The 25,246-nt window shown below is 36.0% G+C and overlaps 1 protein-coding gene across 6 annotated transcripts in view; it reads right to left on the reverse strand.

The window, feature by feature from the left end:
• Positions 1-2,603: 2,603 nt before the first annotated feature.
• The window catches only part of RPAP2 (RNA polymerase II associated protein 2), a 41,905-nt gene continuing 19,262 nt past the window's right edge, over positions 2,604-25,246 (reverse strand). For 3 of the 6 annotated variants that reach the window (XM_052801235.1, XM_052801233.1, XM_052801238.1), the window contains 3 exons: positions 24,971-25,039; positions 3,802-3,951; positions 2,604-3,203 (listed from right to left, as the gene is read on the reverse strand). In XM_052801235.1, the coding sequence (XP_052657195.1) occupies position 3,203; positions 3,802-3,951; positions 24,971-25,039 (220 nt within the window). In that variant the 3' untranslated portion in view covers positions 2,604-3,202. Of the gene's footprint in view, positions 3,204-3,801; positions 3,952-13,709; positions 13,853-15,268; positions 15,414-24,970; positions 25,040-25,246 lie in introns of those variants that run through there. The other 3 variants (XR_008237146.1, XM_052801236.1, XM_052801234.1) reach the window with 3 other exon arrangements.

Here is a 25,246-nt window from a genome sequence, read left to right on the forward strand (position 1 = left end):
AACAGCAGCAGTGAAGGGCTCTGCACTAGGAAATCCAGTATTACAGAGTGCAGTACTTACACTGACAGTATTTACAGGACTGTGAACTGAGCTTTGGTGTGAAAATAGACACAAAAGCTTTTCCTCCATCCTCTTTAGCCAGCACAAAGGCTGCTTTGAATGACTTTGAACAATTTGACTTTGTCTGTATATGTGGTTTTATTAACAACACTGCTCTCTTCCTGAGATTAATTCATTACATCTATAGAAAACTCAGTAAGAAATCCGTATCTGCACTATTCAGGTATGTCACACATTCCTCCTTCGATGCTGAGAAACCTGCAACAGCATGAAGTGGGCTTTGCTTTAAGCTTTAAACTAAAGTGTTTTTCTATTCTTTACTATATCCTTTATATATGTCAGAAAAAAAAAAAATCACAGCAGAAGTCTGGTTTCCCCCCTGCTATTAAGAAACACATCATACCATATTTGCCTTGCTACAGGTCCACTGCCAGATAGGCTTGGATGCTTTACATGGTCACGGCAACAGAATTCTGTGACTTTATGATCCTTATGTTCTAACCAGCTGATGGCTTTCCCAAGCTCATACCCCCTTCATAGAGCTGTTCAGAAGTAGAGGCTTATGTCCTATCTACCCTAAGCCCCAGATCCATAACGTCCCTACAGGCCTACAGCTCACAAGTCACTAAAATTTAGCATATCTGAGATAAGGCTCAAACCCACCACTGAACCGAGTGTCAACTGTTCTCATCTGCTTAACTAACATAGGAAGGAAAAACAGTAAGCACAGCGGCAAGGCCACAAGGAAACAATCTGCCTGCAAACATAATCAAAATATGAGGGGTGGGTGGAAAGTGAGCTGAGAAAGAGTAAAGTCTGTTAAAGGACAGATAGCTGTGGCAGAAATTAGCTTTAAGCTCATAAATGAGGTGTAGATTTGAACATTTCTAAGCAGTTAAGCTGTTATAAAACATGCTCATAAGAAAACTACACAGATGAACTTAATTTTTGGTGCTTGAGTTGTGCTCTTTGTGCCACAAGATAAGGTTGATGGTATGAAAGATCCTTTTGAGATGAGTCTACAGCCTTTCTCCTACTCAAAAGTAATGGGTATATGTATACTTTCTGCATTTTTTTTTTCACATGTGTTTTAGTCACGTCTAAGGCAGATGAAATCATTAAAGGTAAGTGAAGAATATCACTTCAGGGCATTTCCAGCATATTATGGAAGTCTGTCTTCTGGACTGGTGAAGAAGGTCATGGAAGGAGAAAGGTTATTCCGTTCTCTTAGGGCAAGGAAAAGAATGAGTGAGCTTACTACACAGCAGCCGAGGAGATGCAAAAATCCTGGAAGCTTACTTTTTTGAGTTGCTAAGGCAGACATTAAAGCAGATACAGTGAACCTTGATAAAGAGGTCTTTGGGCCTGTGACCTATTCACTCTTATACAAGATCATACGTTTCCTGCACAGTTAAGTGCTGAATACCAAGCCTAAAAATAACTAACAAAAAAATGACACCACTAAACTGACAGGAAATGTAAAAACTTTCCAAATGAGAGCCATCAAACCTGATGAAACACAGTCATGTTCCTGGTATGATGTGCATTTGTAATGCCTTCTAGGTGTACGCAGTATAGCAGCGTTGTCATGGGGTAGTTGTAATCTTGATGCCTCAAGGTACATGGAACAGAACAATAGCTTGCTCAGAATCTACAGTGAAGTACTAGCTAAAAATAGAAATATATTTAACTTCCAAAATCAGAAGCAGATAGATATAAATTCAAGGTTTAAGTTTTGCTCAGAGTATCATACCTATTACTCAGTCTTCTATAAGCTTATCTTTTGGTAAGGTCTTGTCCCTTCTTTGCATATGTATCAAGTAAAAAGTTTTCCATCATGGTACAACACCAATGTACCTTCTATCCAGATTACATCATGCATTCTTACGAATTTGATATCAGACACACTCTGATCACGATGGGTATTTTTTTCCTATTGCATACTTAGAAAAATGCATAGCTTTAACTCTGCATTAAAGGTTTTCCTCATTCTAAATTGTTGCTTTTACAAGTTGTACTGAACATAACTTCCCATTACAAGGTAAGTTAGGAAAAGTGAAGCATCACCTAAATAAACTCTACTGCACAATGAAGCTTCCAAGGAAAAGCTGCATGGGCTTCTGTGCGTTGGGGGCAATCAACATATCTATCCTGATTATCATGGAGGAACTACACAGCAATAAACTGAGTGCAGAGTTCCCTTTTGGTGTCTAATTACAGAAACAAAACGAAAGGAATAAACTCTGTTTTTTTGAATGGAGTTGCTATGTGGCAGCCCTGGTAAGTCTTGCTGCAGCCTTAACTAGTGCTGGCATTTGCTGCAGACTGAGCACTGTCAGTTACAACTTTCTTCTCAAGTCTGTCAAAGGACAGTGGCCTATGAAGTGAGAACTATGCAATAAACTATATTATGGAATCATTAAGAATTACTAGTGGATTAGTTTTAAATTGCATTTTATGATCAGTTAGTGACAGAAGCAAGCCTAAACACACTCAGTCTAAACAACACAACTCTTAAATGAAATGACTACTGAAAGAAAAAATTAAGTTTTTAGTTATTAAAATATATTTTAAAGTCCAAATTAGTAACAGTTAGAGGCTGTTTAAAAATAACTTTTACACAAGTTCAAAACCCAACTCTTTTCTTAGAAGTAGCAAGATAAACAGGCTTTAGATCAGACATCTTTGTGTACTGTCGTCATCATTCTTAAGGATAATTGCTCCATGCATTGGGTCAACTGGAAAAATGTCAGCAGCAGTGTTCTTAACACACCAGTCTAATATGCTCCCCCCCCCCCCCCCAATTCCTGTAGACAAATTTTGGCTGAAAATTTCCAAAGCAAGAAAAAACCAAACCAATCCAAATTTCTTTCTACTGCTTTTAAACAGACAGTTTTCAGATGACCCATATTTTAACTAGTCTTCATGCATACCTTGAAACAACTGCTGTTATGGTCAACTTCTCCACAAGACTTCAAAATTCTTATTTATAGGAAGGAAATGAAAAAGCAGAAGTACAAGCAGTACAATTAATACTAAATTTCATTTTTCATCTAAAAAAAAGTTCCAACAATTGAAGGTGTTCTTTTGTTCTCTGTGCCACTATTTCAGATAGTAGGAGATGTTAAGATGATCACCTTATTCTGTGGGGAACAAAGGAGTGAGATCAGTAATGTTAATACACTAATTACTTAATTAAATATTATAATGCTATATTCATCGAATCTGTTGAATACAATCAACATAAATAAAGTACTTGCTCTTAAATTTTTCAGCCTACCCAGAATGCAAAATCTAATCTCAGTAGTATGCAAAAAATACATGTCTTAGCTCAATTTTATATCACAAAGACTGAACACAACAATTTCATTTTAATAATTAAGAAAACCCGCTGAGACTTAGCCATTGTAGCCACACAGAAATTTTTTTTAATAAACTGTAGTAGAACTTGAGTAAAAATTCCTCCCAAAATTGCAGTAAACCAACTATATATAAACCAGCTATATATTCGCAAAAGATTAAAGTGATAAGTAAGCAGCTGGCATTTACTGTAAGTGACAAAATGATGACACTCATTTCCATACCATATATATTTCTTTACTTTAAAATGTACTTTACACATTTTCTACTCTGGCTGATATGATCTGCAGTTACTGTGCATACTTACAAAATGCTGAAAATTAAAACCGTTGTTAACTGGCTTAGTTTTATGACATGCAAGATAGCTTAAAATTGACTGACCATTCAAGTAGGCAGTCCTTTCTAAATATTCTTGTTAAACTTTCCAGATCTTCATTTTTGAAATGCAGTTCTTCCAGCAACGTAGTCAGGAACTGTGTGTACATTGGGCTCGTCTGAGTATTCTTGAAAAGTGGAGTAACTTGTGACAATCTGGCAAAAAAACCCCAAAACATACTTGATACAGAAAAGTGACTTTTCAGTGTCAGATGTAAAAAAAAAAAGCAAAGCTTGTGAATTCGAACTGTATTGAAGAAAGGCAGTTTATAATGCCACACTTGATTCACTACAGTACATAAGATTGTATGTATTATATACAGTATGACCTGTACTAAAATATGAATTTCTATTAAGATGTAGTGAAACTAAAAAAAATCTAATTAGAAAAAAAAAGAGCTAGTAGTTTGTATGCCTCTAATCAGTTGTATGTTATATAATGTAGACAAACAAAATTCAAAGTGCGAAATGTTACATAATTACACATAAGAAAGGAAAAATATCAGTCATTATTTTCTTCTTTACCAAAAAGCTTTTAAACATTCACACTGTAAAAGTTTCATATTTTACTCATACAAAGAACTATACAAGAGCTATAAAATTCTATCTTAAAGTAACCAAGAAGAATATTTTAACTACAAATTATTAACAAGGCTCCTTGACAGAAGTTGTACTTAATTGGCAAGTCATACACTGTCAAACTTCATAAAGACATTCAAGAGGGTTGGTCACTTGGACGATTCTCCCCCTGTTCTGCATGCCATAAAACACAAAGTATGTCAAAACAGCAAATGTATTTTGCTTTAATCTGAGATTTCTCCAAACACATAGAAGCCTCTCATAGAGGCATTTTGGATTATTATTAATTTTACTTGACGCACACAGGCACGAGACATCAATTAAATTCTCAAACTGAGGGGCAATTGGAATAATCAGAGCAATTTGATTTCTTAGTTTTGACAGTCTATACCTTAAAGCAGTTTAAATTATACTTCTTGCACGCTGAACTGTTTAAAAAATAGGCTTTAAGAAAGCCAGACAAAACTAGAACAAAGCTCATTTAATCTTGAGAAGTTTTTATACGGGATACTAATCTTCAGTTTTAAAGCTGATACTATAGCAAAGATTTGCTATAGTGAAACTATTTTCTGTTTTGGTAAGAAAAGTAAGTGCCTAAAGTCTCAAAGTGGCTGCAGTCTTAAGAGTGCTTCAGAAAAATAAGGGAATCAAAGGGGGAGTGAGGGGGAAGAAACTGTATTTCTGAATTCAGCTCATGAATTTAGCTTTAAAATTCAAACAATACTTGACTTTTCAAAATTTGCTATCTAGCAACAACATTTTACAGAAAATCTTCCATTTGAGCCTGATTTTCTGAACTGCTGAGTAGATGGAGTTCATCCAGTTTCCACTGATTTTAAAAATAACAATGAATGGAAAGCTGAAAGTAGTTGCCAACTAGGAGAATAAAGTATATACATGAGAACAGACAATGGAAATAAATAGGGCATTAGTGCACATAGTGAAAGAGAATGTTATTCATCACCTGAAATAGTGGAAACTGCAAGGCATGCATTACTGTATATTGCATTTAGTTCCAGAATCAACAAGAACAGCAATGGAAGGCATAATCTTCAAAGGATCCAAAACCAAACATGCATAGTGCTGCTGCTAAAATGCATTCCCCAGTTTGGAAGGAACTATCACCATGCAGATCATCTACATATATAATATCTGTATGGAGATGAGGTGAAAAGTTGAGCTGTCGGTTTTCATTTGTGCTTTAATTTTATCTGAATCTATTTTTATCCTAAAGTCCTTTCTGTCTCTGTCTCTCATAATTCTATTGCAAAATATTGCAAAGGTAGTAATAGCTGAATCTACTTCCTAAGAATAAATATATATATAAAAAAAATCTTTAATGAACAAAATCAAGTATTAAAACTTAAGCTGAATGTTAAGTAACTTCAACACCAAACGTTACTGACAAGATCGCTTAACAAGAACTCATATCCCAACAACAGTTACTTCATCTTGAATACAGTATTTAGATAAATAGTGCCATTGACACCATATACAAAAGAGTTATTTTAGACTATGTTTGTGAAATGATGTACTTCTAATAAGAAACTCAAGGTGGTCTACAGCTTCCTAAAAACTTCCCAGCTCAGAAAGCCTTTACGTGAGTTACAACTGACATCAATCACCCTGCAGTCATTGGTATTAAGACCATCTCCATTTATAGCTGCATATAAAAGAGTATTTTAAATTAAGCAAAAACAGTGATAGAACACAAACAAAGGATCTTACAAGACATAGTAAATAGAGTCCCTTAATACAAAAATAAATTTACAAAAAAGTTTGATTAATAGACTTCTAACGAGTTAAATTATTTTCCATTTCTTTTTGGATTCCATTTCAGTGTGTACATTTAGCTAAATATTTCAGCTATCAAACACTGACGCTTGGTGAGAAGGACTTTAAAAGATGCTCAAAGTAAGGACATAGTGTGGAAAGAAACAGACTTATGCACAAACTCTGCTATATAAACCCTCCCACAAAAGAGAAGGATTCACAGTTGGATTTGTGATTTTTGGACTGAGGCCGCCAGGTTTTGTAATGTACTTCAAGACAGACAGGACTGAGTTGTTTCTTTCCCGGTGAGAAGTATAGCAGTTACTATTTAAACTGGGAAAACGGAGTGCCTCTGCCCAGGATTGACAATCTGGAGGTTGATTTTTGCATTATGACGCTTTTATCAGCAGGGGAGCAGAGGAAGTGCTGATAGAGGATCAGAGTAACCATTTCAGAGTGTTAGTCTGGAGACAAGGATAGTGGGAGAAAGACCTGGAGATGCATTTTTACCAGTCCTCAATTTGCCTTTCTCAGGATTAAGTAGGTTATATATGAAAAAAGACTGGTGGCATAAACAGTCATGACTTCCTGAGTGCTGGTACCAGGCGGCTGTAACACTGTGAAACACTCTCTTGGCAATGTTGTAGGTTTACATGCATTTTTAGCTGAATTTTCTTCCTCCTGCCTTGGGCTTAAGAGGACATTAATAAGAACATTATTTTTCAAAAAGAGCAGAAGACTTGTGCAGTTTTAAGTAATATTCTAAATCTAAAATCTTTATACCATGAAGCTCACATGTCAAGCAGTCTGTTTTTTTTATTTTTTTTTTTTTTGGAATTGCAGTCTGTGACATTACATAGTTTCATGAATTACAAACATGTCCTAACTGTCAGACCCTGTTTAAGACACTCTGTTTAAAGAGTAGCTATTATAGCCCACACTAAGAAAGAAAAAGGTATTGCTATTGTCAGAGAAACTGCCAGGCACGTTTTAGCTGGGGATCAATTTTTTTTCCTTATCTGAATTTTGTTTAAAAACTGGTTAAGCTACTAATTATCCGATAAGCAGGAGACTAAATCAAAAAGTAATTTCAGAGAGGCATGTGTAAGTTTCTAGCAATTAGTTAAAATCTGTGTCTAGATGGGACATGTGAAACATTTACAAATATATGTACAAACACTTTAATCTTGGAAAACTGTGTCCTTTCAGCATTTAAATGATGCTTTAACTTGTCGTTTGAAAAGCAGTTATCATCGAGTACTTTTCTACTTTTAAGTGCTGTTGGAACAGAAGCAGCAGCTTTTGTCTGCAAAAGGAGCAAGCGCAAGTTGCTAGTTTGCACCGAGTGTAAGTTCCATGCTCTAAGTAACACTGGCCCAATGTATATTTGAGGTACTGGACAACAGAGCTTTAAGGGCTGTGCTCTCATCCTTGCATGAAATGCTAACTGAATTAAACCACAATTGTATGCAAATAAGCCAGAACAGTATTCAGAATCAGTATCTTCAAGTCACTGAAAGCTGCAATGACCCTATCTCTGAAGAAACTATCGTGACTAATTCAATTTAATGATACACAGGATTTCAGTTCAAGGATCATGGAATTGCCTTGACACTCTGCAGCATCTTCAAAAGACATAGATATAAATAGGAAATGGGATACTTGGGACCACAATCATAACAACTGGCTACTGCAACAATGAAAAGAAAAATATAAATTCTACTTTTCTGTTACTTCTTTCACATGTTGCAGCATTAGTATGGAACAAACTTTTGTGAATAAAGTCAAATAAAAATAAGAAAAGCGAAAGGATTATGTGATTTTAAAACAATCACCTACAGAAGCACACAAACATAAATGTTACTGTCCAAAGTTAAACACCGATGCTTCAAAGGCTTGCCTTCAGCACACCCGTTAAAAGGAAATGTTCATGCTCAGTTCATGGAAAAGTAGTACAGCATGTATCAGACTTCATGAAACAGTGCCGTTTCCTGCACACCCACTTACACCATATGGTAAACAGGTCTTTTTTTAAACTTTACAAAGTGTTAAAAATGTCAAACTATATCTGATTGATAAAATTCATATTTGCTGGCTATTCCACATGTGTTACACGTTCAAGGAAAAAAAAAAAAAGTGAAATTCATGTGAAGACCAAGCTATTAAATGACATCTGGCTATTGCAAAATGTTTACATAGTTTCAGTCCTTCAACTCAAAACCCAATCTTTCTATGAATTAGTCGCCTTACAAAAACATTTGACAAGTATATTTAGGAGTTTAACCTAAATTAAAATATTTTTAGAAGTCAGTCACATTATGTGGAGTAAATTTCATTAATTGGTATGGTAGTGTGCACAACTTGGTTAAGGTATGCATAGATCTAAGAACAAGACAGCTGAATACATTCAGAAAAGATGATGGTGGAGTAATATTTTTATGTAGTTAAAAGCACTAATTGGCACTTCCTATCCAAAGGTGTGAATATCCTTTCTAAAAAAAACCTTAATTGTACAGTACCATCCTCCCCTCAGATACTGGACTTCAGGAAAACCTTTCTGGACTTTTTGTTTAAGATTAATTCTGTGATCCCCTTTGAAAAAAGTTAAATTTTCAAAGCCACGACTGCGATATCAGCCAGCTACAACTCTTTGAAATAGACGCCTGAAAACAGGGGTAGGAACACAATGACCTAAGCGTTGGGTTCCCTTCCATTCCCCAAACTTAGTCACTTAAAATTACACAAAAAGTGTTGAGAATTTGAGTGCACATAAATTTACCCAATATCACGCAAAGCACTTGTATACTCATGAAGAAAAGCAGTATGCTTGTTCTCAAAAGAGTAATAATAAGCTCCTCCTAGAAAAAGGTAAGTATTGCCACTCTTCCTAACTTTTTCTAATGGCAGAAGCTTAAAAAAAATAAAAGTCACTGATCGTGGCAGAAGCCATGGATATGAACACAATTATTACCTTGTTCGGCATGCTTGGAACTTGAATAAGAACAGAATTACAAAGCAGAATGACGGAACAGGCAAGCACCACCTGTCCTTCCATAGAAAGCTTTGGAAAATAGAATATAAACATTTTTGCCAGTTACAGGCATTTGAGCACTGTGAATAAGACTCTTAACATAATCATCACAACATAAGATTTTTTCTTTTTAATTCTCTCAGTTTCTTTCTACCTTTTGTTTTAGGCTCTTAAGACTGAATTTTTTTTTTAAAAGCATCATAACCAGGATGACTGATACCTATTCTTCTATCAGAATGACAGAGTTGCACTAATGATCACAAAAGTTTCTTGATCACTCATTTCAATACATGGAAGTGAAGCAAGAGCTGGCAGCATCTATAGGCAGCACTTTTAATTTTTCCTTCCCCACCAAAAACACAGACACAGACTACCACATATATGTGCTATAGGGAGGGTGCCAACAAGCCTCTGAAGAAGGTGCCATCAACAGACTCTTGCTAAGGGTCCCTACCTGCAAGTAAGTCCAATGCATTTTTTGCTGTCTTTGGACAGTCACAAATTGGACTATAAGCAATTTAGTCCTCTCATCCCACAAGCAGTTTAGCTGAACGTCTGGTAACATGCACTATGTACACTTAACAAAGAATAAAAATGCTTACAAGCCTCTAACATCAGTTCGGGTGATTTAACATAGCTATTAAAGGTTCCGAGAGATCAATCAGCCACTCCAGCAGTGTGCTGTGAGCACTATGCTAAAGTATATTTGCTCCATTGCTATGACATAAAGTCACGTCACATTGTTAACAAGGACTGATTTAAGGAGAAACAATGCTAAAAAAGCATAAGGAAACATAACCATGCAGGAGACACTCTGTGGAGTACCATCAATCGTTATCTGTCAACTACTACAATAAAGCATTAAATGGAACCCTATCTGAATAGAAACACCACCCCCCACCCCCCCTTTATACTAAAAGTCTTCCAGGGTATTGCCAATATTCAGACACAAATGAAAAATATTTTCATGGAAACTCTCCATTGAAGTGTGTTGCTGGGATTTGGCAAGGACTGGTTAGTGATCCAGTGCTCCTCTTGTGTGTGTGATCAAATGGCTCTGAAAGCAGAACAGCTTATTGAAGTCTAAAAGTCTTTAATTCAAAAGCAGGGAATACCACCATTGTGTGGGTCACAGAAAATGGAAATTAATTTGGAAGTCTGTCAAATTTCCATTCAAAACTCACACTTGCAAGACTATTACGAGTCAATTCCGGATTTGGAAAATCGAAGTCATGAATGCAAGCCAGCCCATCTTTATGTACTTAGAAGAATTAAGTTACAAGGCCATAAAACCACAAGATTTTCAGCTTTCCCCACCCTCCACATATTTTTTTGTAAACAATTGGGACAGTATTACCTAAATATCAAGTGTTTTTGAGATTTCTGAAGAGTATTAACATACTCTTCTTCCCAGCTCTGTAGCTACCATTTTGAGTTGAAATCATGAGGGAAATCATCTCTGATTGTTTCTACAAGGTATAAAGGATTGGAATGGTACTGCATGGATCAAAACAAGCCGTATGCAGCAATGTCAGCTGGCAAGTGGTAGGATAGGGACTGTTTTTCAAACTGACCCTGTAGAAGATGCTGTGAAAAGGCGCTCCACTGGGGAGCCCAGAACAAGCCCTTCTGCACTGGACAGCTAAGCTGAGCATATTGTACCACCTCTTGGACCAAAGGCAGGCTATAAGGCAGTACCAAAGAGGATGCCATTACTTAGACAGGAGCCCCTAAAGTTGTTTCAGTAATGCAACGTACTTTGAATTTATCAACAGCCCAAGACTCCTTCAGCAGCTATTTGCAGTAAACTTCCTACTCCTTGCATTTCAAGTAGAAGAGCGAGCACAAAACCTCATCCACAGATTTAAATAAACTTTTGAGCAGATTTATAAAAACTAAGTATCAGTATGATACTGCAGGTCATTCTCAGTAATAGTTCAACTCATTTAGTGTTAAAAATCCTCTAGAAATACACAAAGCCATGTTGAATGAATGAATGGGGACAACCATGCCATTATAATGTGTTCTACTTGCGTCAACACACAAGGACTGGGGTGTTTTGGTTTTGTGGTTTGGTTTTTTTTTTTAATACTTCAAATACATTTGCACTACTCTTATGTTACAGATTTGATAGGCTGAGCAATGCAATAAAAATGTTATTAATCAGAAATGCCATTCTTTTAATATAGCAGTTTTATAGAATACAGTCTTAGATTCCATTTTAATTATGTTCCTATGAAGGAAGTCTCCAACACAACTGATTAAACAAAAGTAATTGTTTTGTTTAAGACAAATGGCTAGACTGAGTCAATACAACAAATGTTACAGATCAGCAATAAAACTCATTGAAATAGATGTGCATTGCAGCCCATAGACCATCTGCCTGTACGTACAACTGGAGTGTTGCCAATGTATCAATCACTTAATAACAGTGCCTCAGTTGATGGGGTGAACTGAAACTCTTGATGCATTTATCTATTTCATGAACCCCTACCAAAAGGGGCTCAGACATTTTGACAGAGTAAGTCAAAGCATCACTGTAATTCTGAATGTTCTTCGCAATATATTGACTGCTTGCTTATTTGAGGTAGAGTCCCCTCACTTACCAGTATATCACTGGATACAGTACACTTGTCTAGGGACAGCAATTTTGTTAGTAAAGTATCTTAAATCACAGCAGAGATTTCCACAGACCTTAAAGCATAATGCATCCATCAGGCAAAAGTCAGTATCGGACAGAAAGCTAATCTAAAGCACAATGTGAGTGTAGTTCTAAGTTAAAGAAAGATGCAACACCAGGGAGCTTAAAAAAATTATAACCTTTGGTATAATTAAGTGGTTACACAATCATACTGTTTTAACATACAGTCAGAAATTAGAAAACATCACAGCCTCAACTTAGCTAATTTAGCTGTTACGCTCACAGTTTTGGTTAAAAAACCCACTTGTTTCTTATAACTTCAGTTTGAGCACGATTTAAAAAGCTCAACATTTTAAAAAGAACCTTAAAAGCAAAAGACTGTCTCTAGAGTGGACATTTACCATTAGAACACATTAATATTTGACAGATGATCTTGAACTGGAAGCATCTAACTTAAAAACAAGATGCAGAAGTATTTAACTATATCTCTGGAATTAAGTCTTCTTTTAAATTAAACAATACTAGTGCTGAAAAAAAAGTAATAATGATCAGTGTAATTTGCAACTGAAATTAAAGCAACCTCTAATTTGGGGCCCTTTGTTAGCATACCCTATCGGTCAGAGAGGGAAGTAGGTATTCAGGGGCAGTTTTCTTTAATCTCCCCAAATTTATTCCTATATTCTGCTTTCTTAATGAAAGATAAAACACTCTAAAGCCCACATTGTTGAATCGTAACAACTGACAGAAATAAACAGGCAATTTTCTTACTGAGGGAAAAAAGCTACTTCTGGTCTAGTTTTAAATATAGCCTGAAGATCCTGTTCTCATCATAAAGACAAGAATTTTGTAGCTAAAGTGCAACTTATGTTTTATTTATTTAACTTCCTTTCATTATTGTGTACTGACTTGTCCACAGAATCCAGCACAGACACTTTAATCCTCTGATGGCAACAGAAACTAAATTATTCATAATTTAAAATTTTTGTCCACTACATTTAAATCAATGCTACAAACACTGATTCAAAATCAACGACTGGAATTCCTACATAATCCAAGTATACGGCAAAACTTAAGGTTCATTCAAAAGTTAACTCTGTTAGTTGTTTCCACTTACCTTCATTTGTTCCTATGCAGCTTCTACAAGTCTGTTCAAGAGAAATGTTGTCTTTGATACATGTTTATGTATATACTTAAACAAAATACATATTTTTCTTCCTTTAAGTTCACCTTCCACACACACTCTTCATGTAGTTGGTGTCCAGACATAAGTCACCTTCCATTCCCTTTTAATGGGGCCAAAATTTCACTTGTGGTGCAGCCAGATGGATACAACTAACAGTAAAAGGAAAGCATTCCTACAGTAACAAGAGTTTATTTAACCATTTGATAAAAGTGCTTACTAACAACTGAAAAAGAGACAATGGATTTGCTTACTCCTTCCTTCCCCCCACCCCCCCAATCAGTTATTTGTATCCAAATAGGCAACTGGCAATTCAGAAAACAATCTGAGGTGCACCTAAAGCTGTACCAGCCCGAACACCACTGCTTTCAAGGGCAGTGGTCAGGGAGTTGGGTCAGGCCTTTAGGAGCAGGCTGTGCAGCAGAGTTCCCTCGTGTCATACTATGCTCTCCTCGCATGGGCTTTGGAGGCCACGTGAGCATTTGCAAAATACTTTACTGTTCTACTCTAACATACCATATGAGAGTTCACGTTTTGTTTTTCTGTTAAGCTGCATAAGGAATTTTTTTGAAAAGCACCCCTGTGTTTTAACTATACTATGCAGGGGAGACATGTTGAGGCAACAGGCTTATAGCTACCTTATCAGGTACAGAAACTGTTTATTTAAAATGCATTTAATAAAATGCAAATGTTCTGGATCTTTGTATTTTTTTAAACCTAACGAACAAACTATTTGCCTGAACAGCAGGATGTGTTGTTTATGCCACTTTTTTCCTCTCCCCTGAAAGTTAAGGATCGCTCCATCAGCTGCCAGCTGTTACTTCTAACAGCCAGCTGTATAACTTCAAAGGTCCTGCAATGAAAAGGTTTTATAATAATGTCGCACTGATACAACAAGATACAGAAAAGGAAAAAAACTCAAGTAAATGCAGACTGTCCTCAAAATATTAACTTCTGGTAAGATAGATGACCTTTGACTTTTGATGAAGGACAAGTAAAACACTTTCTTATATATAAAAACATTCTATTTGCATCATTAGGTCAGTAATTAATTTTACAGGCAAAGTAAAAGTCTAATGCAAAGGACCACCCAAAATAAGTCTGAAAATACACAATGTGTTCAAAGAAACTATGGTGAGACATTTCATCAAATGGTGTAACAATTTAGTATAGCCATTTATTGCTATTTGTGTCAGTTCTGAACATTATATACTTGAAGACAACATACCTTAGAATGTACACTGTATATACAAATAACTGAAAAAATTAAATTAAAAATGCCTCAAAAATTAGATAAGCATCTGAAGCTCTCAGTTCATGTAACATACTATTTTACCACAACATATATAATACAAATCTTCTCAGCAAGTAACTAGAAAATGGCATTTCTCACTATTCCCATTTTTCAGCTCCCTGTGAGCGACCAGTAGCATATAAGCACGATAGCAACAATTTCTATTCAGCGGAGAGAAAATTTACAAGTCTATTGCTTTGTACAATTATTTTAACCTTTGCAATGCAAACATCAACACTGTTTCTTCTCACACAGTATCACTCCTATAATGTTCCTTCTGAGCAAGTTTCCTGACCTTGTATATGCACACATAAAACAAAGTCAGTTCCCTCAGCAATTGTCCAGGAAAGGAACTACACATCTCAGAACATTCAGCAGGTGCAAAATGACATCACATTCTCTGCAAGCATTTGCTAGCATTATGCTGATCCTGTACCGCTAAGCAGTTGGCTTTGTTAAGTACTCGGGGATCACTGTTTTTAACCCAGGCTTAGCCTGCCTAATGAGACAAGACGGCCAACACTCTGGAAATACTTTGATGTTACAATGCCAGTGACAAAAATTCAGGGACCCATGACTCCTTTAAAGCTATAGTAATAGTACGTAATGGTTCTATTTGCCTCCTGTTATAGTGATATTTAGGAACCCTATTTTCAAACACTTACTTATTTTAAAATGACTACCAAGACTGTCATCAACACAAATACCATATAGGTCTGGCAAAAAACAATTACTTCAGCAATCATATGCAAAACAGAGTTTCCAGATTTCTTTAACAGGAGATTAGAAAAACCTCTAGCCAGACAAGAACACCAAAAGAAGCAGCAAACCCAGCTCAACAACATCTACGGTTTCTTATCCAGAGTACTCTTCATACAAAGTTTAGCTGGATCAGAGATTGTATTTCACCATTTTGTATTAATAGATATGACTGCAGGATGATTTTTTAAAAACCAAATGGAGTATGGTACTCACCTTTACATCACCATATTCCAAGTTATTAATACAACATTAGTTGACAGACATGAAGCATCACAACTTCTGTAATACTGTGTGCCATTTAAAGCACTTATATTCATACATGGATTTGTTCCAAAACGTTTCAGTTTAGCTTACTTATCTGCATAAAGCCAAGGCAAAAAAAAGTTTACAATATAAACCCAGAAGAAATCACTATTAGCTGTTTCTCTCTAACAAATCGAAGTTTCTTAGGTACACATTTCAAGGATAGGCCTTGTTTAAAAAGCTCCATTTATTTGAAGTGTTTCCTGCTAACCAGCTGACAGATCAAAGGTACTTCTCAGTCCTACCATTTGTTCCCATTTTCCCCTCTTTTTCAACTTAGTAAAAATTTTAAATTTAATAAATTAAAAATTTATTTTAAAATTGATCCTTTCATCCTTCTCAGTGTTCTATTCCTTACTTTTTATGTTCCACAAAGTTTTCTTGTGACACTCTCAAATACTGGAATCTATGCCATTGAAGTCTTTGGGTTACTTAGCTACATGAAATTAAGCACAGGTATAAGTCTCTGTAAGATTAAAAAATGCTAAGATGTAAGCTTTTGAGAGCCTGAACCTTTTAAGTACTTTGTAAAATATACATTGTTGTATAAATTATTGTGCACATACAGTGGGACAACTTAGTATCTAAAAGATGCTTTTATATGCAAACCTGGTACATTTTATGAATTAAACATTGTTTAATCCTTTTTTTTGCAACTGATGGATTTTTTTGTTGCCACATACTGGTAATCTATTCCTGTCAATTCATTATCTCAGTGACATGCAAAAAAAAAATTCAGTAAAGGTTAAATAAAATATACTGTCTTACAGTTAAAACAACTACAATGTAATATGCTTAGGTAAATAATTTGTCAATACTTGACTTTAGAAAATGTACTCAACTGTACTCAGTTACTATGGAAACAATGATCATAAAATTGATCATAGTTTAGTTTCACAACTTTCTAACACTGTAACTTGATTGGCCTTTCAGTCCAATATACAGATCAAACACCTCGAATAATGCAGCTGAGTAAAGAGACCTGCTAGGAATAGACTGGCTTCAACCATGTCCGAATTTTTTTTCTTCAGAAGTTAAACATAAGGACCTCAACAGTTTTCTACTTGCCTTTCCCAGTTCTGAAAACAAATGCCAGTGCAGTTTTGGACCCCTCAAAATGAGATTCTTAAAAATCCCCCAAAACACCTTTTCCCAGACATGCCAGCTCGCAGTAGGTTTAAAAAAAAACAACAAAAAACCAAAACCCAACCCCAAACCCTTTTCCTGTTTATTTCCAGATCTACTACTGACTTGATGATCTCCAGTAAATCACTTTTCTACTCTTAATCTCAACTTTACCGTAACAGAAGAACACTATTAACACTGATTTGTGAAAGTATACTGACCTAAATGTATACCTAAAAAAAGCAGCAATATGTGATGAGGTTTGAAACAAATATGAAGAGCCACATGAATCTCAGCTATTCTTTATCCTTTTGAAAAATTAAATACCTCATCTCAGAAATACTGAGTTTTATGATGAATGAGTCTAGATCTATGCAGTGTCTTCCTAAAACATTCAGATGGATAGAGATGGACAGAGAGCGTGGAAGAGAGATGCATTTCTGTGGAACATAGGTTATAAGCATGGTATACCTCAGAATGAAACAAAACATACTGAGATCCCAGTAACAATTGAGCATCTAAACGACTGAGCATCTGTACAGTTTTTGCATCAGTGCTGGTTTTGCACCTAGTAGTACGTAATTATACATATACACTTTGCAGTTTCTGGACTAAGCTCCCATATACTGGTTAGCTATGTTTGCTACCAGCCAATTAAAGCACACTTTTGCTTTTGGGGAGGAATGGGAAGAGAAGAACATGTGCTGTTATGGACACGATTGTTCCAGTTTCTTTGTATTATGCCATGCAAAATTTTATGAATATATAGTTATTTTATGTTTATATATACAACATTCTGGTTAACTGTTGGTTGCCATGTTAGCCCAAGTATTTATTTTAATTATATGCTTCATATCAAAAGAGCTACCTGCACCCTGATACTCTATCTGCTAGCTTGGATTGTCTGTAAATTCCAAGAGCTTCATCATAGCCCATCACCTAATGATACACTTTATACATCATCTGCTTGTCAGTGACATGTATTTCCTTCCTTCCTTCCCCAAAGAGGCTGCATTTTCTGTTTTCATAAATATGAAAGGAACACATTTCAGAGAATACTGTACATTTTTTGCCTTCACTGTTAACATCCCACATCAGGATCAGAACTTAATTGCCAGACCCGATGAGACCAGTGGGTGTCAAAATGTTTTTCTATCTCAAGAAGTAACAAGCTAACGAGAAGTACAAACTTCCTCTGCACTGGATTCCTACAGCATTAGGAAATGAAAACAAGTCTCCAGTTCATCAGTGTACTGCCTACTATCAATCATCACATAAAAAATAATCTGCCTCCTTTCTGAATTAATTAGTTGTAATCTTCTCCTCTCCCCTCCATATTTTTCATGCCTCTGAGTCATTTTTAGTTTATCCCTGGTCACTGTAGAATATTATAGGAACACCAACATTCTCCAACATAACATTATCAATATGAAAGCTAATAAAATGCATGTCTCTATTTCCCCCTAACTGACATAGATCTTTGACGCATGGGTCTTTAAGTAGGTCTGTGGACCACTTAAACTGTTCTGATCCAAGCAAACTATAACTTAGCTCAGTTATTAAATTAATTTTGTTTTCTAAGACATAATTCATTCATAAAGCAAGATTTTTAAGATCTTCATAGTTTTTAATCACTTTCAGGATTCTTCCCCCTTAAAAACCATTATACACTTCATAGCAAAAATACTGTCTGCCATGTCAGGTCTGACACTTTCAACTGCAATATGACAAAGCAAACTAGGACCACCAGAATGAAGTATTGTCTTTCTGGACAGCCTGTCTTACTGTCTAGCATTACAAGGCTTTATATTCCATAATCTGCATCAAGCACTCTAAGGAGAGGAATGATTAGATCTTCAAAAGATAATATTCTTTCAGGGATTTTCTACAATCAACGTTTTTCTGTTATAGTGGTTCCAGAAGAGTTAAGGAATACAATATTTCTACTTTGGGCACAATTTATTTAAGTGCCAAAGACAACAACGACACACCACTTAGCCTAGTAGAGGTACCATTATGACTGCATAGAACCAAACCAATTAATCCAAAACCCATGCTAAAAACTCTGCTGGTACAAAATGCCTGGGGATCACGTGCTAGGAAGCTGTAGTAACCTTTCCAATGATGTGTACCTCTACATTTTTTTCGGTTCAGAAACAGCAAGCCAAATCAACACTGATTTTCATCTGACGATGAAGTTTCCTGTAAGTCAAAAACACTGCCTATGTGTCATGTCCCTATTAATGTAGGCTGTTCTTTAGAAAGTTTACTAAGATAAAACTCTGAAAATAAAAGATGCAAGTGTGTGTCAAAGTCATGTTTTTCTTTTAACAGATGGGTAATGTTTCATGATAAAAAAATGTTTGCATTGAATGTATTAAGATTAATTATTAATAAGGAAGCAAGTATATTTTCATAGTGCTACAGCTTCAGGATTCAGTTGCAAAATTAACAGTTCAGTTTGCTCAGTGGATGAAGTTAAAATACATTTAGTTTAAAACTAAGTTTAGGGCAGCTGTTAACAGTGTGGATTACTTATGTCTTACTTGCAGCATTAGTTCAGAACTGTCTATATTACCATGTAACTGTACAACTTTGTGCTATGACGTTGACTTCCAATAAGCAAAGCTGTATGCAGCAATTATGGAATAAGGAAAAACATGACATTACAAAAGAAATCTTCTAAATATATACCTTCTCAAGAAACATAAATTTAAAACGGTTCTCTCTCTAATAGGGCTGGGCAATTTTTCCATCTGCTTGATCAGCACATAGTTGTGGTGTAGAGTTCAATAGGACACGAACTTCACTGACTGAGTTCGCTCCCCAAAGAGTCAACATGATAAAGCAGTCTTCTGAAATCTAGCATGCTATCTTTCAGAGGGTTGAAACAGAAGTTGCAACAAAAATCTCTTGTTTACTCACACAAAAGGCAGAGGAGAGTACTTTCCCTACTACCATATTCTTAATTCACAAGTACATTTGGAATATAAAGTTCCCAGGGTGACTAAAGCAGAAGATCCAAAATTATGTTCAACATAAAAGTATTTCTAGATTCTAACAAAAAGATTAGTCAGAAGAACACCACCATGAAGGACAATTTAATAGTGGTGATGGACTTTGCACACCAGCTTTGCACAGTTGGGCATGACTTCAGTCTGAATGCCCACACATACAGCTGCTGGGAACATGAAGATTTCTCTCTCTTGGAGGGATTTCCAAGACATTTGGGAGAAAGCCATGACCCTGCTCTTCCCTTGCGCCGGGCAGCAAAACTGGCAGGTGCAGAGAAGACAGCTTTCTGAGCCAACCCCCCTAACTCCATGCAACAGAAGTCCAGGAGACAGTGTGTGCTAAGGCTCCACTCCTGCTGATGAGATCAAGGACCAGAACTGTAAAGGGGAACTAATTATCCTGGACTCACCTCAGAGAGCTTGTGCTGGGCATGCATGAAAGTTACACAGCACATCCAAATCTCCCATTCAGAAGGCTATCCATGAGAAATACTAGAATGGAAAGAGACTGCAGCTGTGTGTGTTGCAATGAAATCCACAGTGTCACTTTCCTGCATAACAGCACTACAGCAACACAGTGTGGGTTTTTTGTATAAGGAGAAACACCTTCTTTGAAGCTGCTAAGGTTTCTTCTTCTATTTTCTCCCTTATGAATGATGAAGATATTTAATTTTAAAGTTGGCACTGATTAATGTCCCAATTAACAACACTGCAAATCCCTCAAAATACTGTTCTGTATATGTTTCCTAAGTAATACTGGAACATGCTAGGAGGAAGTAAAGTAATACTGATCTCCTCCACAATATGCCAAACAAACAGATTTGAGTTTGCTCAGAAAGTGCTGATAAGTAAGAACTGCTTAACAGAAAACCTATTTGAGTTCACACTCACCAAATGACAACGTAAAATTATTAAGAAAGAAAAAGGGAAGAATATACTTTTTAATTTTCTAACGTGTTAACACAAACTTGCCTTTTCTCTATTTCACACAATAATATAACTCTACAGATATCTCTATAGATACAGAGACCAAGAGTAGAGACAATACTATGACCACATTCAAACACTTTTATAAAATAAAGACTTTTTGGATTTTTGGTCCTGCAAACTCTGTTTCAAAATGGCAAATAATTATATTTCTAGCTTAATGATAAATGATTTTTCTCAGCTGAAACCTGGAACCAATCTTCTATCATCAGACTTGCTAAATAGACGACCATCCAGCTGACTTGTATGTGGTTTCTGTAGGAAAAAGAGTCACTCTGCAAGTCTGATTCATACCCAGTATGTATTTGTACATTAGATTTGTACATTTCAAGCATTCAGACATTTTCAGACAAGAACACAGTAGTGATACCGCAAACATCTGAATTCCTCTTAAACTAATTTAGAAATGTCAGTGTTGAGCAATAGATGTGCTCTCGTGTGCAAAGAAGTAAAAACGCCTACTTGAACCCAAGATTCTCCAGTTCCTGAACTGTTATCTCCAAGAGAGTAAACCTCTAGAGTACATCTCCACATGACACATTTATCTAAAGTGGCTGCACACATATAATGATGGCTTTTGTTTAGTGATCATGGTCATTTTGAGTTTGTTTAAATACTGCAGCCGAATGCTTATAAACTAATCCCAGAACATTTTGAAATGCTTCAAAGCTTTTAGTGGGGGAACCTCTTGCATAGGCTTTGTAAATGAAGCTGACCACAGTTCACTGGAACCAGCCAGCTCAGATAAGTAAGATGAAAGCAGACATTTCCTGAAAATATCTTGAAAGCTTTCCATTAGACTGTACCAGGGGTATACACTAAAAACAGCAAGTGCCCGTGCTTGTATAGCAACCAATCTTCCCACTGCTTTCTCCATTCTTTCTTGAACTACTGCATTTGTATCTGTCTATCTGCTTCATTTGATATCTTGCAAAGTTCTTTGGGGGAAAAAGATGCAAATTCTGTATTCTGTTTTACAGTACATTATAAAGCAGCTATTACTATAATAAAAAATTCTGCTTAACATAGTAAACATTGCAACAGGAAGACACAGAAATCTACCACTGCCAAAATTATTACAAATGGCAAATAAATAAAAATTTGATCTACGGATCATTTTAACCACTCCATGATAGGCATGAATGCAATTATTTGAACATAATTCTCTGGCTGTCAAAGTGTACTCTAAGAAGGTCGATACGGCATTGCTGAATGTGCTGGTCGTAAAGACAGGAGTGCCTCAGGCTAGATTTTCAATAAAGGCTGAGTCTGGCTGTTCATACTTTATATGCTAATTTGATTGAATAAATCCAGCTGTTCACTAGGAACAGGAAATGCTCCACTATTGCGATCTCCAACATTTTATACTTTGAGAAAGACAGTCACACTGTCTAGTTTCAGGCACTTTATTTCAGAGCAAAGAATTAGAAGCCCAGGTTTCTTTGTCAATAGACTCAAGGACACGTAAGTACTTTTAATAGCTTCTCAAGGACCAGCAGACTATAAAGGGAGCCTAGGTCTAATTTAAGAACCAAAATTAGGTGTTATGACTATCCAACATGCTGTATCCTACAAAGAGTTAATATGGACACTCCAATGAAGAGAGGATAGTATTATCACAACATAATACAAAGTATTAAGCAGTGATGACACTTGAATTCAATACAGCAGTAATGATAATAGTTATTCTGCCCAGTAGCGTATCACAAAAAGGGTCGGGGCACTCTGAAAGTGCACTGTGAAGTTAGGTACACCGTTTGAGTCCTCAACACACGTTAGCCATATATGAGAAGGAAGTGGTGAGCCACAATATCGATGCACAAAATGGGGTACAAGCGAAGTCCAACAGTTGCTACTTTAAACAAAACAACCCTGCCCCCTTCCAAACAAAACAAAAAATACTTGAGGTCTTACTAGGTTTTTTTGAGGTATACGCTGAAATCCCATGCTCACTCTGCCTTCTGTAGTCTCTGTTTTTATACCTCTTGCACCCTGAGGTACCTGTAATATGGTCTTTCATCCTCCTGGAAAGAGGAAGTATTATCCTCTTCCACGGTGTTGCTTATGCTACTTCACTGTTTAGTGTTAGGAGTAAAATGGCCATCCTGTGTCTGGGACCAGGTCAAGACCTGTGAATACATATTCTGAAAATGTTCTCCTCTTTCAGTGACAGAAGCTAGTAAAGACCTACTCTGACTCAGGCCCCATACAACTCTGCAGTCAGTGACAGAAGCTAGTAAAGAGTCACTCTAACTCAGGCCCCATACAACTCTGCGATCTAAATGACATTGCACGTGCTGCAACATGCATCATCTCTCAGTATAGCTAAGGGGAGGCCGGAGGAGACTTTATAATAGAGTGTAATTCTTTTTATGAGCAATATTAGTAAGATATGACAGACTCCTTGGCAGACTGCAGGAGGTGAGAAAGGGCCACAATCTGAGGACCTGTCTGCGACGGGTTGCCCAGGTTCTCAGTAGCCTTTCCTTGCACACTTCTGGCTTCCACTAAATATTCAAGTTTGATTAGAATTTCCAAATAATTAAATGTTCTGTTTTAATCTTTCTGGAAATGATGCAACACTCAATCATCATCTTAGAGCAATCTTAACACTCATTCTACCCCATCTACATTCTTCCACATCCTCTCCTAAGAGGGGGCTGAGAGAAGTTGTTCAAAATCTGAAGATCATGAGCTTGCAAGAACCTTACAATAAACTGAAGTCAACAGGAGTTTTATTCATGATTTCACTAGAATAATATTAGAAATAAAATCTACTCTATTTTAGGATCAAATATAATTCATTTGTTTAGGGGTGGACCCTTAGAAAGGAAAAGTAAAGAGACTTATACTCGCCTTATACGGATTGCTACCAAGACTGCCTGCTACTTGTATAACATTTTAAAGCAATTGTAAAACCATCATTAGGTATGTAAACGTTTAGAGCTCATCATACGCGGAGAGACCAGCAACATATTTTAACTTCTGATCAAAAGAGTCACCATTTCCTTAAATGTACAGAAACTACTTGAAAAATTCATAAGATCTGTTTCACAAATTACCAATTCAACCATAAGAATATATAGTAAAAATGACAAAAGATTTGTTCTTATAGTTGATAAAAGATTTATGCCAAGGCATTCAAGTAAAGTTACTTTCTGTGTTCTGATTTAATGAATCATTTGAGCGGTATCTGGCTGGGTGACACAGATGTAAGGCTCGCTGAAGCCTACTCTAATGCCTGCTGGTATAGTCTTCCTTGGGACAGGAAAGCCAGAACAATGTGTCAGACTGAAGTAATATCAAGGAAAGTAAGTGCAGTACTGGGGATGCTATGAGGTTGGCCCACAACACTTCTTGACCTGTGAATGTCTGTAAGTACTCCTCTGTCCTACAGGCTCCAGTGACCCAGGAAGCCCAAAAGAAACAGCAGTAGTGTGGTAATAAACAGTCTCTGGAATAAGATTTTTGCAGTCTTGTAATTCAAGCTGAAAGACTTACAAAGACTGCTTGATGGTTTAACCCTACTGAAAGGGAGGGCCTGACACTGTGTGAAACCACCAGTGATTTCTTAACAGGTGAACTAATGTTAAATGTTTAATATGAATTTGTGAGAGAACTGTTTTATGCAGTACAAAGTTTATATCTTTAACTTCAGAAATGTACATGAATTTGGAAAATATAAATTAAGGAAGTTACTTGATGCATATGACTACAGCTTTTATAGATCATGCCTCTGTGTAGAAGTTTACTGAAAGACACTATAATAAAATCAGACTTCCCATCAGTAAAACCCTTGGAAAGAATTTAATTCCACAATAAGTAGAAAACAGCTAACTAACAAGGACTGTAGACACTGTAGTATCATAATCTTAAGCAATAAAGCTAATCCTCATAAAAATAAAATACTGGGTCCCAGTATTCCTTTCAGAAATTTGGGAGCTGCTAAGAAAGCTTTCCCCTCTCAAAGTTAAGTTTGCTAGAATATTCAAACGAACATATTTAGAAGAACACCATATCTTTATGGAAATAATTTGACTTTAATAATGAAAATGAAACCTTTTAAGAAATTAGAAATAAAATGAGAAATGAAAAGTGTGACAGTTATGCCAAATCCAAATAATACAATACAAATGTCATTTTGTCCTACTGTCAGAGAGGGGAAGAATGTCTGTTAGCAGGAAATGGAAGAGAGTGAAGTATACTCCTCCTTCACCCCACCAGCCCTCTTTAAAAACCCCTAAATCTTAACTTTTCTTTTTTTAACATAACATTAAGTTTGTCCATTGTTAACATGTTGTTGTAAGTGGGACAATACTGTTTTGTCAAGAGAATTTAGTTAATTTACATGAAAAAAATATTTCTGTTGCTTCCCCAGTTAATTTAAAAAAATCTTTCCCTCCTTTTATCTGAAAATTAAATCTTGTCTCGATAGGCTTGTTAAGACAGTTGTGTATGAGAATATTTGACATTAAAGGGTACTTACACAGATAACAAAACAATAGCAATTAGAGTCCATTCAGGCATTTTGTGAATAATATTTCTGTTTGTTAACCTGAAAAATAATAATAATAATTAAAAAAATCAGAACATTTCTGAGTAAAATTAAACAGATTTTAACTGCGGAATTTTGATTTAAGTCTACCATTGAAAGACTTAATACACTGAGTTACAATGTGGCAGTTACAGCTGTATCTAAGCAATTCACCAACTTGCAGGCTTCTCTTTCATCTTATCCTGTAATGGACTAATTGCATAATTC

The sequence above is a fragment of the Harpia harpyja genome, chromosome 11 (genome assembly GCF_026419915.1).
Source record: "Harpia harpyja isolate bHarHar1 chromosome 11, bHarHar1 primary haplotype, whole genome shotgun sequence".
In the NCBI taxonomy this organism is placed as follows: Eukaryota; Metazoa; Chordata; class Aves; order Accipitriformes; family Accipitridae; genus Harpia; species Harpia harpyja.